The sequence below is a fragment of the Drosophila grimshawi genome, unplaced genomic scaffold, assembly GCF_018153295.1.
Source record: "Drosophila grimshawi isolate 15287-2541.00 unplaced genomic scaffold, ASM1815329v1 contig_311, whole genome shotgun sequence".
Taxonomy (NCBI): Eukaryota; Metazoa; Arthropoda; class Insecta; order Diptera; family Drosophilidae; genus Drosophila; species Drosophila grimshawi.
In genome coordinates, this window is record NW_025063098.1 from 21,268,906 (window position 1) to 21,289,400 (window position 20,495).

General features: G+C 40.0%; 3 protein-coding genes across 5 annotated transcripts; 1 reads left to right on the forward strand and 2 right to left on the reverse strand.

The window, feature by feature from the left end:
* Window positions 1-13,425: 13,425 nt before the first annotated feature.
* Window positions 13,426-15,727, reverse strand: LOC6568404 (ubiquitin-conjugating enzyme E2 J2). Of its 3 annotated transcripts, XM_032740644.2 has the most exons (5): window positions 15,389-15,528; window positions 14,709-15,056; window positions 14,444-14,514; window positions 13,854-14,372; window positions 13,426-13,739 (listed from the first exon to the last, which is right to left on the reverse strand). In XM_032740644.2, exons 2-4 carry the CDS (start codon window positions 15,013-15,015, stop codon window positions 13,863-13,865), a joined length of 888 nt encoding a protein of 295 aa, XP_032596535.1. In that variant the 5' UTR covers window positions 15,016-15,056; window positions 15,389-15,528; the 3' UTR covers window positions 13,426-13,739; window positions 13,854-13,862. The 3 variants fall into 3 exon arrangements, with proteins under 3 accessions (XP_032596535.1, XP_032596534.1, XP_001994898.1); XM_032740643.1 differs by having other exon boundaries at window positions 13,426-14,372; window positions 14,709-15,074; window positions 15,389-15,727; XM_001994862.3 differs by having other exon boundaries at window positions 13,426-14,372; window positions 15,389-15,691.
* A 491-nt stretch (window positions 15,728-16,218) lies between these two features.
* Window positions 16,219-17,295, forward strand: LOC6568403 (pyrroline-5-carboxylate reductase 3). The gene is made up of 3 exons (XM_001994861.3): window positions 16,219-16,336; window positions 16,387-17,052; window positions 17,120-17,295. Exons 1-3 carry the CDS (start codon window positions 16,258-16,260, stop codon window positions 17,194-17,196), a joined length of 822 nt encoding a protein of 273 aa, XP_001994897.1. The 5' UTR covers window positions 16,219-16,257; the 3' UTR covers window positions 17,197-17,295.
* Window positions 17,239-20,369, reverse strand: LOC6568402 (nucleolar protein 14 homolog). Its single transcript, XM_001994860.3, has 3 exons — window positions 19,832-20,369; window positions 17,817-19,773; window positions 17,239-17,437 (listed from the first exon to the last, which is right to left on the reverse strand). Exons 1-3 carry the CDS (start codon window positions 20,331-20,333, stop codon window positions 17,332-17,334), a joined length of 2,565 nt encoding a protein of 854 aa, XP_001994896.1. The 5' UTR covers window positions 20,334-20,369; the 3' UTR covers window positions 17,239-17,331.
* Between the last annotated feature and the right edge of the window lie 126 nt (window positions 20,370-20,495).

The window sequence follows — 20,495 nt, forward strand, 5'->3', positions numbered from 1 at the left end:
TAAAAAAAAAATAAACAGTTCCAAATTAGCATAACTTAAAGACTTGGCAATCGACATGTCTGTCGTAAATGTGATGCATATTCGTCCCCTAAGCCGCTCGTACCTGCCAGACTATCCAGCTTATCCCCAACTCAACTGGCTTTTGTTATTAATGCCACTTGGCAGCTTTGCCTGTCCACTTCAGCTGGAGTGGTCGCTGTACCTGCATAGAGATACTGCAGATCTACAGTTTCAGCTCATACCCTACATCCCAACCCTGGACGTTCCTCCTTCGCTTTGCCGTGCGCCACTTGTCGCTGCAGTGCAGTGCGTCTTACACTTTTGCGAGCATAATAAAGTGCAGCAGTCAACCAGGCAGTCAGTCTGACAAGCAGCCCTCGTCGAGGGTTTCGGGCCAGCAGCAAAGCGTAAAATGTGAATAGACTCGGCGACTGTAGCTGGACTATGAAAAAGTTCAAGTCGGGGGCGTGTCGGGCATGCAAAAAACAAAAAGCATAACACACAAAAACAAAACAAAGGCAGTAAGCGTGTCCTGACTGGATAATTGAAAGCAACTTTTCTGACTTTACCCGCATGAAATTGGCTTCAGCTTTATATACGTAATATATATATATATATATATATATATAGATACATATATACTCTTTTTTGTAGTTACTTTTGTTATTGTTTCCATTGTCTTTCGGGCATGTAGTTGCTCCACACGGAAATTGAAATGTCAAGTGTGCTGCCATGTGTGAGCAATCCGGAGCAAAGAAGCTCAGCTATGGGTCTGCCTTTGGGGCTAAAGTGCATTTAATGGCATCGCTCCTTGGTTTTGGTCATCAGCTAGTTTTAAACGCATCAGCTGAGGTCGCAATCGATAGACTTAATTGTCATAAAGTGAAAGCACAGGGAATTCACCTTTTTTACCCGTAATGTGTATGTGGACATTGTTCGCTGCGGATCCTGTCTACTATTTGCTCTTCCTGGCTGCGCAAAGTTGACTGCTGTTTACTTAATCGAAAATACGTGATTTTACATAATTGGATTTTTTGATTTCACTCGCATTTCGGTTTTTAAAAACCGACGAGTGTCATTGGATGACGTAAATTGTTTTCCAATGCCTTCACAAATTGCCTTCAGTGTCATTTATGGGCATTTTGGGATTCCATTTTGTGGCAATGGCAGCCGTAGTATTATTGTGTACAACAAATACTATAACAAGTAAATGTTTGTAATTAAAATAGTTTTCTCCTTGTTGTTCTTCATATTAATTAATACACTCAGCAAAGGTAACACGGAGAAAAATTCGGAAACGTGTGAAAACTGAATAGAAAATGAAATTCACTAAAGTAAATGAAAGCCATTGCAATTAAATAATTGTCCGATATTGTCGAATATTTTCCAAAAAAAAGAAAAGCTGCTAAAGTGAATTAGAAATGAATTTAAATTGTTTGTTGTGATAACTTCAAAAAATGGAAAATATTCGACAAAATCGGATTATTATTTATTATCAAAATCAATGATACTTTAACATAAAATGATTATATTAGCAAACACTTTATTGTCATTATCCAGATGAAAACGGGGCGATTAAATGCATACATTTATCATGCAACCCTCGTTATCCAAAAAAAAAAAAAAATAAATAGAAACCAGCAAGAGAAATTCGAGTATATGAAAAATACTTTGCGATACAGTAGCGAATCGCTCTTTTTTCGCACTTATTTCTATTAAATGTGGACAGGACGCATGTTGGTTTGAGTTTATTGCAATTTACTGACTCGGCACGTGACAAACGAGCCGCACGTTCCTCTCATTGTACGCGACAAAGACACTGACGCACACAGATCACACATAAGCAATGCTGGCTCCCAAACAGTTGGACATTTATCGTGACGTTATTTATGGCGCACAGGCAGCTTGATGGAGCTGCTGCTCAGCTTAATCACATGCATTTATTTCGTGAGCAAGCTGCTGATTTTAGGAAGCAGCAGGAACCCCAAAAGAAAACAGCATTTTATCAGGCATTTCAAATAAATCATAATATAGATTATAATATTACTCAACATTGTCTTATAGTTAGTTACTACACACTGACGGCATGTTTACACTGCGTACAATATATATGCTTTGAGTTTGTTTTGTCAGACTCTCCATCTTTTTTTTTTTGTGCTGTTTGCATAGCTGATAAGATGACAGGACACAATTTCACACACTTGAATACACACTTGGGCACATTCATGCGACACACAACAACCATTGTTAGGCATCCTTATTATAAGGTAAATATAACAGCTGGTTTGGATTTCTGTTTTCATTGGTTTCTGTTTGCTTTTCATAAGGCAGAACTGTCTAGTTCTCATCTGGCTGCTTCTGGTTGGTCATCTACAGAAACGTCTACAACTTGTTACACTTGCAAGAACAAATTTGCACTGCATTCATTTTGGAGGGTTACTCATCTTTTGAGAAATATTTTCTTTTATTGAGATTGATGAGTAGATAATAAGCCATTCTACTATTTAGAAATGTTTTCGCGTTTGCTTAATTAAATAATTATTTCTAAGATTTTGAAAATTGTTCTAGCTATACTTATAGTTGCTAGTTGTTATATCTTACATTTGGTAAATTCCAACATGGCAGCAAGTCTGACTAATTACAGATTCTTAACTTTTTATTAATTATGTTAATTGGATTGACTTGTTTGAAGGTTTTTGAAAGCAGAATGATTCAGAAACGCCTTATTACGGAACATGACTTTTACAAATAGTCCCAATGCATTCATAAAACTCACTATTATTACGTTCAGCAAGCTTTTCGGTAGTTCAGTTCGATAAGTACAATGTTCGGTAAAAGAAGTTGCTTAAGCTGGCTAACCTTGTTGGCCATTTGCCTGCTGTATGGAGTATTCTCGCCATTAATGGTGGTAGCGCAAAATCGACAATACTACGACATTGGATTTATTTATAACTTTACGAAACACATGTATTTGCGCAATGAAATTGAGTGTTTCGTTACGTTCAATGCAGATCGGAGACTACAGAGGCCATTAAGATTAGGATTTAAGTCCGCAGATCGCGTACTGCACCGTGCACTGGTAGAGGATTTAAACTTGACGAGCGTAACCTGGGGCTCGAAAGCCGATGTTTCGCTAGGCCACATATTACCTTCGAAAACTTTGATATTTGGTTCAATTTACAAATTGCTGCCCGAGCTGGAGCCCATACTCGAAGTGATCGACAAATCTTTGTATGGTCGTCATAATCTTCGTATTATTTTCGTATTGAAGTATTTGAAAAATGAAAAACCTTCAGTTGAGCAGCTGAAAGAATTCTTTGCTTGGTGCTGGCGTTGCAACTTAATCAATGTCGCCCTGACCTTTCAGCAGGAACCATTTACCAACGGTAGCCACGATGTGCGCCATGAGCTCTTCAGCTATACTCCTTTTCCAAAACTGAGATTACTCAATCTGACAAGTTTTGGCGTTACTTACAAATGGAAACCCATCGATGTCAACAATGTGCAAGGTTATGAGTTTCGTGTGCCAGTTTTTCAGGATATGCTCAAAGCATTTCTGGTGAGTTCACTGGCTGGAATCCAATTGGTCACAAACATTTTATTATGTGATTAAATTTCCTAAAATTCATATCTATTATGAGTTAAAGTTTCATACGGTTTTTATTATGAATATAGCGTTATAATAGATTTGTGAAAGTACATGGTAATTGGAAGGAAGCATCTCCGATCCCACGAAGTATATATACTCTAGATCAGGATCAACGAGCTGATAAGACCATGTCTATGTGTACGAACATGCGGATCTCAGAAAATATAACAGCTGGAGACTTTAAATATTTTTTCCCCTCAGTCCCCCTGAAGATCATACGAAATGAGAGCACCTTTTTAAATTTGGCAATAAAATAATAAAATATTTTAGAGCTGGGCTTAGGATATATTGTAGTCGAACTCAGTCGACTACAGCATTATAACTTGTTCACATGTGAACTATATTATAGTAGCTGGAGAACAGTTTGTATAGATTGACACAGCTCGTCGTCGGAATAAAACTTATATATTCTTTATGGAGAGGATGAATTATTACCCCTTCTTACACATCCAATAATCTCTTTCATCATACAGAAGCATAATAATGGTTGAAGCAGGTGTGACTGAGAGAACAGTTTATATACATAGACCCATTACACTTATCGTCACAAATTTGTAATATTTCCTTTATATAAACCATTGCTCTTTGAACACCCTTCTTAAATATCCATATCTCAAACAAATATCTCATTATTTACTTTTATGCAGCTACCCAACGGACAACTGTGTGGAGGTTTTGGTTTGTTGCTTGAAGCTTTTATAAACAGCATAAATGGTAAACTGCGTGTGGAAGCCACACCCGATGTCAACATCCACAACTACCATAACACAACACTACTGGCGACAACAAGGAACGAGATCGATATAGGTGCTCACTTCTACACGAAAATGACACTGAACTCCGACCAGATTGAGGGCGAAATGACCTTAACGCACACGCAAACTTGTCTAATGGTGCCTTGGCAGGGGAACTTTCCCCTTATTGCAGAGTCACGTAAAAATATGTTGCACTACTATATTGCGTTGGGCTTTATAATGTTCTCACTGACGATGGGTTGGCGCCTGTTCGCCCATAATGGATACAAAGGTTTCTACTTTGCTGTGGCCATAGTCTATCAACAGCCGCTTGAAGACATTGTCTTTCGCAAATTGACCAATGCATACAAAATAATTCATGTGTCCAATTTGTTAGGTGCCTTTTTAATTTGGAATGTATTTCAGGCATATGTGTCGATGTCATTGAGCACAAAGTTGGCGAATCCCCAAATCAAAAACCTTGATGATTTTATGGGATCATCATATCGCATTATGCTCACCGAAACAGAAGTCGCAATGTATTTTAAACGGAAATTGCTGCCGGCTGAACTACAACAACGTCTACTTGTTGTTAATGCGTCAACGTTGCAGAAGCATCTGGATAATCTTAACACTAGCTATGCCTACTGTAGCAGTGCAACTCGTTGGGATCTTGTGAAATTGCAGCAGACGCAACTTCGCCATCCACTCTTTGTCCGAGTCAAGCCAAATCTCTGCACTCCTAAGAATATTAGATATGTTCCCATGCGAAAGAACTCCCCATTTAGACAAAATTTATTTTCATTTATCATTAGCTCGCAAACAAATGGATTTTACAGAAAATGGCATGAGGCGAGTTTTATGAAAGCAGCGCAAACCAAACTAGTGAAGATCTCTAAGGACGTGGAGTCCCCTTACGCCAGTTTAAAACTGAACGACTATCGAAATATCTTCAAAGGTTATATGATTTTCAATGGGGTGTCTATATTGTGTTTCCTATGCGAAATTGTTTGGGAAACATCGCTTGCACTTACTAATGAGGGTTAAATAAATAAATATAATAAATTGTTAATATACATATAATAATATAGTGTTCACTCAACGCAGTACACCTATTGTTCAATCGGCTTAAATCGCAAACTTTTCATAATGATGAATATAATAATAATATATATAATAATAATACCTTCACAGATGCACATGATTCAGATATGTGTTACATACTTTAAACAATATAGAAAAGTAATGATAATATGTGCTGCTGTCACAAACACTTTTATGACTTGTTAAATCTTGTTTAGCGATTTTCTGCACAATTGTAAAAATATATAAACGGAAATAATAAAAGTCAATTCCAATAAAAATGTTGTTAAATTACACAACTCAACACACATATACTAATTGCAATTTTTACACAGGTCATATATGATATATATTAAGAAATTTTGAATGAATGAAAGCGTATTCAACTAAGTAGCATATTGACAATAAGATTACCTAAACGCAGAAGCAATCTTATTCTGATTTCAATAGCAAGAACGCGGAGGGCAGTTTCAAGGTTGGCTGAGGACGGAAATCCGAGCGAGACATCGAGAGATGATAGTATTTTATACTAAATTGAATACATTTTTTCGACTTCCGGTGCTTTGTTGCGCTCCAAACACACACAGCCACAAGCGTTCATCTGACCGAGCATAACCACTAGGCATTTTGAGCGTTTGCCCGATGACAAATAACTGCTTAGATCGCTCCACTGCACCACATAGTTAGATACATTTCCACACACACACACACACATACTACACGAATGGAGAATCCGTCCTAAGGGGGCAACAATGTGTCTTCGTTTCCGTCATGGCTGCCATTTCCGGCTAACGAATTTTAGGGAGTTGCCCACGTGCCCATTTATAACAAATAAGAGTGCTGTAGTCGAGTGAGCTCGACTATAATATACCTTATATGCTAGTTTCATTGCCGAATTTCACTTTACATATAAATATGCACAAGCAATGTTAGAGAATGTCCAGTTTATCAATAATACGCATATTATAAATTAATTATAAGCCTCTGCATTAGGAATTGTAGCTTTTATTATTATCCGAAGTCGATATCGATATCGATATTCGAGAAACAGAGGGAATTATCGATCAAATTTAATAAACCTATCTTCTATTTCCCAAATTTGATATCTTTACTTTACTTTTTCTTTTCTTATAGTCTCTGAAATCCGCGTGTTCATTTAGACGATCATTGATCCTGATTTAGAATATACATATATACTTAGCGACATCGGAGATTCCTTCTGCCTTTTACATTTATTTTTGCAAATTCTTTATACCCCTTTTACATGGTTTTGATGGGTTCAGGGTATAAAAAGAAACAACTGGGCATGTATGTGTGCTCCAAAATACCCTGCATAAGCAAATAGTATATATCTATTATAGTGCACATAAATATTTAATATTTTATATACAAGAGATATACATTTACGCCTTCTACTCTTATAATCCAGTTTCTATAAATAAACCGATTTTCGGAATCGACTTGTAAGCTGTTGATATAAAATAATTAATAATTTTTATTTATAAAAACCATATGTACTATATGTTTTATCTGTAACATGATTTAGCAATACCGTATATCACACTTTTAAAACATTATTTGGTTGCAGGGTATTGAAAAAGAAGATCCAGTATATACAGCCATGCATGTGTAACTGTCTGAATGTGAGAGAGTGTGCTTGTGTGTGTGTAACTAAATTGATTGAAATGGCTTGAAGTGAATGCTCCCTGCATACAGAGCACAGCTGAAAAGCAACAATTTTGCTGGCGTTTCGTTTCGTTTAGCTCGAATCTCTCTGGCTCATTTTCAGCCTCTTTTTTTTTTTTTTGTATTTTACTTGGTACCACAGTTTATTGCTTTGCTTCTTTGTGTTGATTGTCTGTTCGCTTTGTCGGCAAATTCTTACGGAAAATTTATATTTTGTCCTGCTTTGGCTTCCGTTGACCCAAACCGTTGTACAATTTTCATTATTGGCATGGCAGCTCGTTGATGTGTGCTGGTTTTGTTATTGTTGTTGTTACTATTTTGTTTCCGTCTGGCTAGTAAATGGCATCATTATCATCTGGGCAGCTGCTGGACAAAGGCTGAGCAATAAGCTCACCCGCTGCGAGGATTGAACCACGTTCGCCTCGAAATTACTTCTATACATATATCGTACTATTTGACTGCTTAATTTGTTTGCTATTTATGAGCTTTGATTGTGTTGCTTTCATTGTTGTTGTTGTTGTTGTTATTGTTATATTTGTTGGCTTTGTTACAAAAGATTTGGCAAATTAATTGAGTTTGCTCTCTCAAATTTATGTTAACTACATTGCCGAGAGACCAGGCGTAATTAAGGCTAGCTGTCCATGGCCCCGCCTCAACATTAGATGCGACAACGGACTCCAGAACTGGTTGGCTGTATTTTATGGAAAAACTGCAAAATAAACAAAAATTATGTTAAAACTTTGTCGATTCCGCCTTCAACGTGTAGCAAGTTGCAACGGAAAACTCAATTGGAAAGTTTGTTGCCCATTTCCGTTTGCTGGGCGGACTGCAGCAGGAAACGAGAGGTGTCGACCGGCAGGGAAATGCATTTGAATCTAATATGGCGTTCAGTGTTCCGTTTTCAAAGCGCGTTCCCGGACAAAGTTCGAGTTCGAGGCATGCCACGCTGACAGTTTCAACTATTGGCCCAAATGCAGATGCTGCAGTAACTAGGCGACAACTGCGACTGTTTCTGTCTACAGATATAGTTGTAGTTGCTGTGCTGCATAAATTAACTTTGAGTCTTTTTTATTCGCTTTTAATTCACATTTTATGCAGTTGCTGCTATTTGGTCATGCAGCGTTGTCGGAGTTGCCGATGTCACTTGGCGCCTTGTCGACTCTTTGTTAATTCAAAAAGTTTTTAATAATTTTACTTTTCAACCGGGGCGGCGCAACAGTGCCTGACAACGAGGCATGCAACAAGTGTCTAGAGTGTGCGTCTACGACTGAGTTTCGCTTTCTTATAGTTTTCCGGTCCAACTGCTGCTCTTTTGCAAAGCATTTGCAGTTGCATACCTTAAGACACTTTCAGATTATCACTTATGCAGGCATCCAATTTTGTTGCAACAACTTCTTTGGGTGCTTCTAAATTATGCTTAACGTATTTACAGTTAATCACTTAACATACGCTGTGTGCAAAGTGAATAGAATTTGTCGTTGCAACACTATTAAATTGTTGGCATTCTGTTTTATATAATTATAACCTTGAACGCATTGATGAAGGCGACTGAAGCTTATTTCTATATGTATTACTGACCAGGATGTTGAGTCTAATTAGTCTATCCAACTGTTAATATGATATTTAGTCACTTTGCTTTAAAGATATCATAAATGAAACTTGCTTTTTGCAATAGGTAGTAAATATGGCGCCTGAATTGGATATCTTTGGGAAACCTTTTAACTCAACTATGGTAAACTTAATCTTATCCACAGACCCAGAGATGTTCCTATATTTTCATTATTAACCTTTAATTTTTTATCCTTTAATTTTTCTCTGCCATTTTGGCTTTTTACTTTCCCTATTACCATAATGCTTTCCAATTTTTGTCTGATTGGTTTTCTTCTGGATTTCCCCAAAAAAAACAAAGTTTGGAAGTGGACTCCAACCCCAAAGTTATGTAATCTTCGACGAACCGAAACTAGCCATTCACCGTTAGCTCTCCTCACTTCTGCTCTGTAAAGTGATTATCCTCATGGGCTAATGAAAACGCTTGACAAATGCACTGGCTGACAGGCTGATCCATAAATGCCAGGAGCTGACCACAACAACGCCCTGTTGTTAGCCTCACCCTTGCCTATGGCCTCGGCAGACACTCAAGTTAATTCAATGCGAAGTCTCTGAAATACACACAAACACACACAGTACTCACTCGTACATACACGATTATACAAACACACACACACACACTCACTACTGGCTAGTGTGGCAGCGTCATAAAAGTGCCAACAAACACGACACTTGAAAACTCACACGGTCCAGCTGCAACTGAGGCGGGCGCCTGTGAAGAGGGAGGCGGGCGAGTGTGGCACGAAGAGGCCACAGCAGAAGCAACTACTGCCCGGAAGTGGCTGCCACTTATGTAGTGAGTGTCGCGTGTTGTTGCCGTTGTTGTAGTTGCTCTTGCCACTTTTTATTGAGCTCATAATTTGTTGAAGCTAGGGCAACAACAACAACAACAACAATTTGCCTCTGACAGCAGCCTGTTCTATATAAGCCAGTTGACTGCCTGTCTTTGGTGTTGTATACCAAATGTAATACCAAATACGTATTTATGTACACTTGTGTATGGCTGATGTTGAGCATCCACAAATTGAACCATCAAAAGGTTATTGATGAGCTGCTGCCGCCAATTCTGCTAGGCAATTAGTCGGCCAAACGAAAAATACATGTTCATAATTCAAATTTGGCCAGCGAACATTCAAAACAGGCTAATACAAATTTATAGCTTTGTGGTTGAGTGGTTGAGCACTCGACTGGCGACTGACGACTGTTCTCGGAGTGCACTTAGTGTGCAGCTAGTACGCAAAAGGTTCGTTAGCATTGAGAATTGCAAAATTTAGAACGACAACAACGTCGGCAACGTCAGCAACGACGACGACAGCGACAGCGACAATTCAGCACATAAAGCACGTCATGAGGCAATATATTAGAGTCCAAGTGCACAGTTTCCGTCAGCAAACGAGCACGGGACCGGCAAATGGGGCGAATGCGTAACGTTAGCTGCTGGATCCAACGGCTTTTCTAATTAAGCGCCACAAAGCGAGCAATGAAAATGTGGCACGACTCTTTAGAGTACACAGCGCACACATGAAGTTGTATAATGGCATAAATACATACACATGTATGTATGTATGTACATACATAATTGGTATGCTTAGTGAACATATGTTTTAGCCTTAAAGTAGTTGCCTTATGCTGGGCTTTTTAGAATTGTTTATCATATTTGTCAAAAATGCATGCAAAACTGTAGCTGTATAAAAAGAGGTCACCAAATAATAAACTAAAATTCATAACACAAAATTTAAAATAACGTATACGCAGTATCCGCAAGGATGTTTAATTAATTTGTGTGCTTAGAGTTTCTAGCGCATTAATAGTGGAAAGTTTATATTAAAACCGATACATTTATAAACATTTTGCTAGAATGACCTAATTTTAAAATGGTTGTTTGTGTTATTTGCATTATTTATTATAAGCTGCCATCCAATTAGTCTTTAGTTCCATTTTAATTCATGCCACAATGAATAAAAGTAAGCTTTAATGTTTTATACCAAATAAGTTGAAATAACCAAATTTTGTATTCAATTAATTTCACGCAACATTCTTATTTTTGTTAAACCTTGCTGATAATTATTTATTTTATAGTTCGAAATATTATGTTATTGCAGGTCACAACTTAAGTCCGCTTGAAATAGATGTATCTTTCTGATACAATATAAATACACAAATGTGAAAATTATTAGAAAACTATTTGTGTAAAACTAAAAAAATTTTAATAAATATTTGTAACAAAAATAAAATGTTAAATGACTTCCCAAGCGTGTTTAAAATGTTGAAAAATACAATAATATTTCAAACTAAGAATAAAAATTTATATGTCAGCAGATTAACTCCAGCATACAAAGCCTTAGATAAAAATTCTTTATTGTTTTTGTGTTATATATAGTTTAAATAAAACATTTTTAGTCCTCGCAACCCGTAGCTCCTTGCAGCTTTTGTATTCCTATTCATATGCATCTGTATCCTTTACTAGGCAATAAAGCAATAAATTTACAGTTACATCTGCAGCTGATGCTGATTTGATTATGCATTGATCAAAACAGAAATTCACCTAAACGCACCCACACACACACACACACAGAGAGAGCACTCCTACACACACACACATAGATTCTGTGTTCTGTTGATATTTGTGCGTGGCCTCTGCATATTAAGTAGATGTTTCATCGTTTATTGCGCACACAAAAAAGTATAAACGTATATTGCTTACATAATTTAACAAACATTTTCATTTTGTCGGCTTTGTGTGTCTTCCGAGCACTGCTCAAGTCCAACGATACAAACACACACACATGAATACCCACATGGCCACCAATGAGCCATGTTTAATGATTATTGCATTTGTTATTTTTATTTATATTTATTTATCTTGACGATGGCCGTGGGCGCATAAAAATTTCGCTGACCGCCGTTGGCTCAGCTTGTTTTTGGCCACTGCTTTTATTGCCCTGAAGGAGTCGAGGCCCAGCAGAAGGTATAGTTGATGTAGTTGTTCTTCTTCTTGTTATGTGTTGTGCGCAAATTCCATTTGTTTCTTTTTATTTTTTTTGTTGTTATTTAAACGACAGTGGGCATATTTTTGTTAGCAAGCGGCTTAACTTGTATCGGGAGAGTTACACACAGCCCAACATACTGTCCTAAGCAGTATCCGTATTTATGGTCGCCTAATGTTGTGTTGCCATTTGTTCTACACTTAAGTCAACACACATACATACATACGTACATACGTACATATGTATGTGTGTTGACATGTACATATGTACGTATGTATGTATGTGTCTGGTTGGTCCGGGAATTGATGGCCTCATCCGTTGAAGCTCTGTTTTGTGGCACAATGAACCACATGGATATAAACTGTTTGACCCAACTGAACGAACTTGGAGTGCATGTTGCTTCAGCATCATCTCCAGTTTGTAGCTTCAGCTTCAGTAAATGAGCAAAAACTGCACTTACATAAATGGCCAAACTTCCGCTTGAACATCAAAGACAGTGCCGGAAAGAGCAAGCACTGGCAACTTGGTCTGCCCAAACATGTCGCCAGCATGCTGGCACTCAAAAAACAAATGCCAAACAAAAAGTGTGCACAGTCATATATTGCTTTCACTCGCTCAATCCAATTTTCTATCTATAAGTAACAAACACACAAACAGAATGCACACAATTTACAGAATGTAGAAGATGTGGGGGATTTTAATAAACCGCCTGCTGTTGGAGTTCTTGTTGCCTCTGGTTTTCATCTCCTCTAAATATAATACATGTGCACTTTTTAATTAACATAAACCACACAGCATCCATACTCTTAATACTACTGATTAATAGTACTCCTAGTCTTTCTGTCTGCAATTAAGATATAACATATTATAATTTTATCGCATTCTTTTCTTAACGAGTAGCCCTCAGATCGTGTTTTCCATACACGCTAACCTTTTTCTCCCAATTTCTGATCTCATTCAATAAACACACTTTCTTAGTGTTTATTTATAATCTAAAATGAAAGTTCTGTACAAATTAAATTGTTCTAGCCCTTACAACTAAAGCTAGGCTTTGTTCAAAAGATTAGTTTTATTTTGCAATCAATCGTTAAAAATATGTTTTTAAAGAGTATGTACAATTCGATGTCTTTTTTAGCATCGTGTTTTGTGTTTTTCTTCTCTGTCATTCCCAGTCAAAATTGGCTTAAACTATTCAAGTTCATAAAACAAACAGCAAAATTTGAGAAGTTGCAAGTGGCAGCAGCAGCAAAAACTTTGCCATTGTCTGCAATGACGTTGCATGAACTTGAAATTTACGTTAGTTAAATTATCAACTTTAGCGCCGTGATGACTTACCCCAAAGTTTTCAAACAGAATGCAGTTTTCTTTTTTTCCGCCGAAGCTTCTAATGTTGGCCGAACGACTCCAATCATAAGACTCGAAATGTGGTGCACATCATGTTGTAAAGAAATCAATTTTTATGCCAATCAAGTAGTTGCAATTTTCCAAATCTTTCTTGCCGATTTAAATGTGACTCATTCGAATATATTACAATAGAAAATTACAATTCACCAAAAGCTGTCAGCAATAGATTTAAATGTTGAATATTTTCGATTATATATAAATAACTATATATATATATATGTATATATATATATGTACGTTCTTGCTCCTTTTTATTAATTTACAAACATATTAATTTACTTGTTTCAATATCTTGTTTATCATTGTTATGACTATCGGCTAGTTTATAATATTAATGAATACATAACAAAACAAATTATCAATTAATTTGAATTCGCGAGTTTGATGTGTTCTATGATGCCAATAAATTTGTTGACCAACTTCGATTAAGGACGGGGACGTCAATCGGGGAAAGCAGTGTCGGCAAATACTTTTTAAGCTGTGCACTAGTTATGGTTTGAGCCCTTGTTTTGGGTTGGGCCGAAGGGGTCAGGGGGGTTGGTGGTTGGCTTCAAGGATTTGAACGTACATTTGTACGGTAGACGACAACTGCGAGCAGAGCGAAAAGTTACTAATTTTAAATAAACTATATTAAATATACATACGCATATACATCATACTCATATATAAATATATAGAGGCTATTTAGTACTGATTGCTTACAATTTAATTCTATTCCTGATTCAGGTTCTTGATCACGTAATTAACAATGAGCGCAAATATTGCAAAACAGATTATAATCACTAGATTCGAATAGATCGACTGCCAATTTAAATAGGAATTACGTGCGCTATTCTTAAGCGCTGCTGCACCGCTTCCGCTACCACCGTTGGCCAGATCCGCACCAGAGCCAGCGCCATCCACCACCAGCCCATCGTTGCTGCCACCATCCGCTGGCAAGTGCAGCTGCCCATTGGCACTACTGGCATTTAAATGATGAGTGTCTGTGGCAACGGCACTGCCGTTAGCCACACCATTGGAGCGCTTTGAAGAGCTGGAGCCGGACTTGGCATCGTTTGCCGCCGCTTGGCTACCCAAGCGCAGATTGATCTCGCTCACAATATCGGGAAACAGCTCGCAGAAGTTGGCATTGCGCAGGTTAAATGCAAGCGATTTCTGGGCATAGAGCTGCTTGTCATAGTTTGACGATTCAATGGAGCCCAGTGTGGGTGTGCTTTCCAGCTACAAAAAAAGGAAACAAAGAAATCTCAGTTAAACATCCAACAGAAGACAGTTGTAAGTGGAAGCCTTACCATAAAACTCAAGAGGCCTGTGAGTATCGTGCCCACGCACCAAGTCGGATTCCATGTGTCTGGATGAAAATCTGCAGTATATAAATACAATGAGTATAACAAATGGAAATGGAAAGAGAGCTAAGGTCCAATTGGAATTGTGCAAATATTCCGATTCAAATCAGAACTAGTGGAGATGATTTTAAAAAACTATATTTTCAATGCATTTAAATCGTGACAAATGCATTGAGAACGATCATTCTTATTAGTTTAGTTTGGGGGCTACCTGAAATGCTTAAACACAGTCTGGTATTTGTTTTGAAGCGTCCATTCGGCGTCAGCATGTATATGGATGGCGGCTTGAAGGGGAACTCGCGGGGAAAGAGCAATGTGCCGTGATAGTAGCCTCCGTAGTATGGCGAATCTTCGGGTCCCTTCACACAATAATGCCATTCCAGAATGTTATTGGGCAGTGGCTCCGCCGTAATGTACGGCAATGGATCACGCTTGAGTCGCATATAATCCTGTTTCATGCGCGAAACAGCCGTGGGCTGTTTACGGGCGGCGGACCCTGACGCCGTCGACGAGGACATTTTTGTTAAAACAATTGTTGAACAGGCTGCTGCTGCTGCTGCTGTTGAACGAAATGATACTGTTAAAATACAAACGAAAACAAAATTGTAATTTATACATTGACATTTATCACACACGTATGCTGATAAACATTTCAAAATATAACTAACTGATAAGCGTTGTGTATATTGGTGCCAAGAAACAATTACACGTGGCCAAATGCCATTTGGGGGTTGAGAGTGGGTCTCCCCTCCTGAAAGCTCTGACGAGTAACTCAACCCACGCCAAATTGGCAAATATTAAAAAGTACATTGTTAGTTGTCTGTTTTTCGATTGTTTACTGTATGATTTGGGGCTACGTTTGAGCGTCGTCAGTTTGTTTAGCTTACGAACCTTGAAAATTTGTTGTTGCTTGTTTGTTGCTGTTGCTGTGGTTGCTATTTGCTGCAAGTGGCAATTTACAGCTAGGTCACAGCTGCCCAGCGAAAATGTGTGTGTGGAAACAACACAAACACAAACACAGCCAGCAAATGCAAATTGCATTCGACTTTGTTCTGCCTTGGCTGCTGCTGCTATCAACCCTCTGATATTCGTTAGTGTGTGTGTGCTGTCGTTTGTGCTTTGGTCGAACGTGTATTTGGCTTAATTATCAATTAGACGAATGGAAGTTAATTTGAAGTGCGTAAGACTGCAATTTGTATTGTAAAAAATTTCTCTCGACGACGTTCTAAGTGAATAATGTTGTAAAGCGCTGAAAAATAGTGTCTATTAAATGTCGCTGCGTTGCTTTTCGATAAAACGTTTCTCTTTCTTTTTTGGTATTTATTTTTCGTATTTTGTGGCGCTGCCAACTGGTTGACAAATTTAAAATTTAAGCGCATTTATTTAAAATGGTTTAACGTATTTGTTATTGTTTAACAAAACAAATGAGTCTGATTTGTGAGACAAAGGTGCACAGATTACAATTACGTCAATTAAACAGCTGTCATTAAAAGTAAATTCATGTAGTTCAACGACGTTGTTGGTGTTGTCCCTCTTTCATCATTGCCAACTGATAAGTCTGTGAAAAATACAAGCACACAAATGATAAGAACCTAATGCGAACGACATCAAACTGTAAATGGTTAGAAAGAGGGGAAGGGTGCAGGGGAGTGGCAGTGGGCGATTACGACGCATTTGGGAAAGAACAGATTGCTTATCGTCAGACGAATTTAAAACAGTTGCTGCTACAACAGCGAACGATTGAGTTGTAATTCTTTCATATGGGGTCCATTGGCAAAATTGGTTTCCTTGGCGGTGGCAATATAGGCAAAGCCTTGGCCAATGGCTTCATTTCTGCAGGTGAACTCAGTGCACAATATTCGTATTTCCATTTCTTAACACACTCAAAGGTCTGACCAAGCCCAGCGGCATCATTGCCAGCGTTCATCCGGCCGATAAGCAATCACTGCAATCCTTTCAAGCGTTGGGCATTGAAACGCTCGTGGAGAACGCACCCGTTGTGCAGAAATCGGATATTGTGTTTGTGTCCGTTAAGCCACAAGTGGTGCCAAAAGTGCTGGCTGAGATCAAACCGTTGAGCGACAATAAGCTCTTCCTTTCCGTAGCCATGGGCGTCACTTTGAAGAGCCTTGAATCGAGTTTATCGCCACAGTCGCGAGTAATCCGCGTCATGCCCAATACACCGGCTCTGGTCCGTTCCGGCTGTTCGGTTTATGTGCGCGGCAGCAAGGCTAACGATTCGGATGCACAGATTACCCAGAGACTGCTCGAGGCCGTCGGCACCTGCGAGATGTGTGACGAGTCCCAGCTGGACATTGTGACAGCACTGAGTGGTAGTGGACCCGCCTATGTGTTTGTCATGATCGAAGCACTGGCCGATGGCGCCGTTCACATGGGCATGCCCCGAGATCTGGCCTATCGCCTCGCCGCCCAGACAGTCCTCGGCGCTGGACAAATGGTGCGCGACACCGCTACACATCCCGGCCTGCTAAAAGACAGAGTCACCAGTCCGGCTGGCTCAACGGCAGCGGCCTTAAGGCATCTGGAGCAATCAGGTATGTTGCAGATGACGTCGCACATCGATCAAAGACCAAAACCAGCTTATCTCTGTGAACTTTGCAGGTTTTCGTTCAGCCGTCGCTGGAGCTGTCGAGACGGCAACGCTGCGCTGTCGTCAGATCTCCGACAATCAGACATAAACATTATATATTATAAGACATACATATATAAATAGACAGCCGTTAATACATTTTATGTTTTTGTTTATATTTTCGTGATTATTAAAGTTTTCTACACAAGTCGTTTTAACACTTTTTGCACACAGCTGCGAGGTTTTAGAACTTTTTGCGCTTCTTGGCGCGCGCCAATTCATTGAGCTCGCCCTGCTGCATGGAGGCCTCCTGGTAGATGCGTTTGACCTTCTCGTGGCGCTCCTTATCACTGTAATGGAAAATTTCACAAATTGAGCAAACATTACATTGCTTTGCGCATACAAATATTGACTGTCAGCATTCTAAATTGTTGCGTGAGGGGATATTTAAAAATTTAATTTGTGAAGCGCTTTAAAAATGAGTTGAAGCCGATCAGACAATAAGTAAACTATTGAAATATAGATCTCTAAATATGCTCAATAGTAGTAAAAATTAATTTTGAATCATTTGTTCCATTTTAGTCACAAAAAAGCTTGCATTCAACCGATATTCACCCAACCAACAAACTGTTTACTTTTTCTTTTGGACAGTTATAGTAACTAATAAATCAGGTTCCTCGCATTAAAAATGCCCATCAATCAGTCAGTCAATCAATCAATATCACTCACCTTTGTATCTGTTGCTTGAGCTTGAGGTCCTGCACAAAGGCCGTGTCGCGGCGTATTTCCCGTATGGCGCCCTTCTTCTCGCGCTTAATCTTGTGCAGCAGCTTGGCCCGCTCCTCCTTCTGCTTGGACATCTTGGGCCGCCGCTTGTCGTCGTAGACCACTTCGAAGCGGGGCTCAAGCAGACGCAAAGCCTTCGGCTTCTTGTCAGCAGGCGCCAGCCGTTTCATTTTCTGTGCCGACACTTGCTGCAGAGCTGACTTTGCTGCTGCATGGTGTTCTTGCACGTGCTCGGGATAATGCTTGAGGGGGAGGCGTTCGAGCAGCGGTAGAAAGGGATTGGCTAAGTAGCAGGCACCAATATGCTCGCCGACGAGCTCCTCAAAGATATTCTTGATCAGACGCAGCGTCGCGTCCACAGCTCGCACCTTGAAATCCAATGTAAACGTATGCGTCACCAGATCAGCAGCCTGCAGTTGCTGCGGCTCAAGCGCCTGGCTCTCCTTCGTGGCTGGAATGGCGAGCAGTTTGCTGAAGGGTCCATCTCGCTCAAAGGGTGGCACAATATCATACTGATCCTCCGTCTGTCGCTTGGGTATGACCATATGAAGGATGCCCAACAGAAAGTTGAAAACGGCAGGCAACAGACGCTTGGAACGCGATCCAAACTCCATGGCGATGTTGACTAAGAACAGACCCATTGCAATGTCTTGGCGTGTGCGGATGCGCGCCCTCGACAGAATGTGCTGCATAAAGATGTAAGTGGGCGTGGCCACAGGATGACGAAAGTCCGATGTGGAGTACAGATTTGAGACGAGCTTAAAGTAGATGAGTGTGTCCAGCGATGGATAAACCTTGTGGTTCTTGCGATACTCGGCATACTTTTCCTTGATCACGTCCAGCAACGTGTTGGACATGCGCTCCGGATTTAGCTGGGTCAGATCATACATATGCGGCATTAGCTGCGCCAGCAGCTGGAAATGTGAGAGAATATCCTGCTCGCTGGCATCCTCGAACATGTCCTTAATGAACTGCAACAGGAACGCATACAGCTTGACAACATTCTCACGATTGACGCCCTCCAGCTTGGGATGATTGCACTTGATGATGCGCTCCACAACAGTGGCCTGCTGTGCTGGCGAATACTTGGAGAGCAGCTCGCCGAAATCCTCATATGTCTTGGGCATCTTGATAGTGAAGGGTATACTGGTGTCCATGGATGCAGTAGTTTGTTGCTGCTTTTGCCGTTTGGATTTTACTTGAGTTTGTTGCGCAGTTTCTTCAGCCTCTGACTCGCTGTCCGACTCCTTGAGATCACTCAAGTTATCCAACTCTGAGTCGGACTCCTCTTCTTCTTCGTCTTCATCATCATCATCCTCATCCTCATTACCTTCCTCATCCAATTTGGTATTGCTCTGTTCAGTTTCCTTTTTGCTGCTCAGATGTGTGCCCAGATTGCCATCCAAATCGTAAGCAAGCACATCATCGCCTTCCTCTTCTTCGTTGCCAGCCACAAAGTAGCCGTCATCCAAGTCATCAGCCGAACGATGTGGGATATGTACATTGGTCTCCTGCTCTTCGCCATCAAATTTCATGCGACGCAATCTTTCGTTCTCCAGCTTTTCCAGGCGAGCGGCTTCCTGTTTGGCCAACTCTTCAGGCTTTATCAGCTTGTCTGTGACACTGCCGCGCGGCTCGAAGATCATCTCCTTGAGCAACTTGTCGTATGCGTCCGCCGGTGGCTTCTCGTGCTGCTCATCCTTGGTTGCCTGCGCCACCAGCGACAACAGCTGCTTGTAGTTGGCATCCAGTTTCTCAGTCAGATCGTTGACTTCGTCTTTATCCTTTGCTATTTCATTTTTACGACGTTTCTGCTCAGTGATCATTTCCTCAATTGCCGTCTGGCGATCCTGGGGTGCGTCGCCATCGCCACCGAAATGAGCCGCAGACGTGAACTCAGCTGTAAGGTTCACATTTATATAAATTGTGGACAAGAATAAGTATATGTGAATACTCACCATCTAGACCCTCATCGTCCAGGTCCTCGTCATCAGATCGCTCGTCTCTGTACTGTTCAATCTCTTCGAGTGTTTGACCCCTGTGCGTGAGCAGCTCGTCGTCATTCAGATTGAACTTCTCGGCCTTGTTGGATGCACGCACCTGGGACAGTTTCTCGGCCAGGTAGCGAGCATTCATCACAGATTCGGTCAGCTGGTCGCCGCTGAGATGTTTCCCAATGCGCTTGTCCACGAATGTGTTCGTCTTGTTCTTGACGGCGTATTGTTTGCCAATTGTTTGGGCGCGCTTCTCCAGTGCCTTGGCCCGGGAAACACCCGGCATGCCTCGGTCATGTTTGCAGATGCGTCCCAGAATCTTAAATTTCTCCTTGTTCACATGCACATCGAATGGATTTAATCGCTTGGCCGTTTGAGCTATAGCATTGTCGAAGGGATTGCTGCTCTTTGTTGATTTCTTAGTGTATACTGCATCGGCACTTGACTTTTTATTCTTCGCACCCATTTTGCTGGACTACAAATGAAAACAAATGCAACACACGTGCGCCTTTGGTATCGATACTGACAAATGTGATAAAGCGATAAGTTTCAAAATATCGATATTATTATTGCTTTTAAATTTCCGTTACGCGGTTAATGTTTTCTAAGTCTCTGGTGCTGGTGCAGT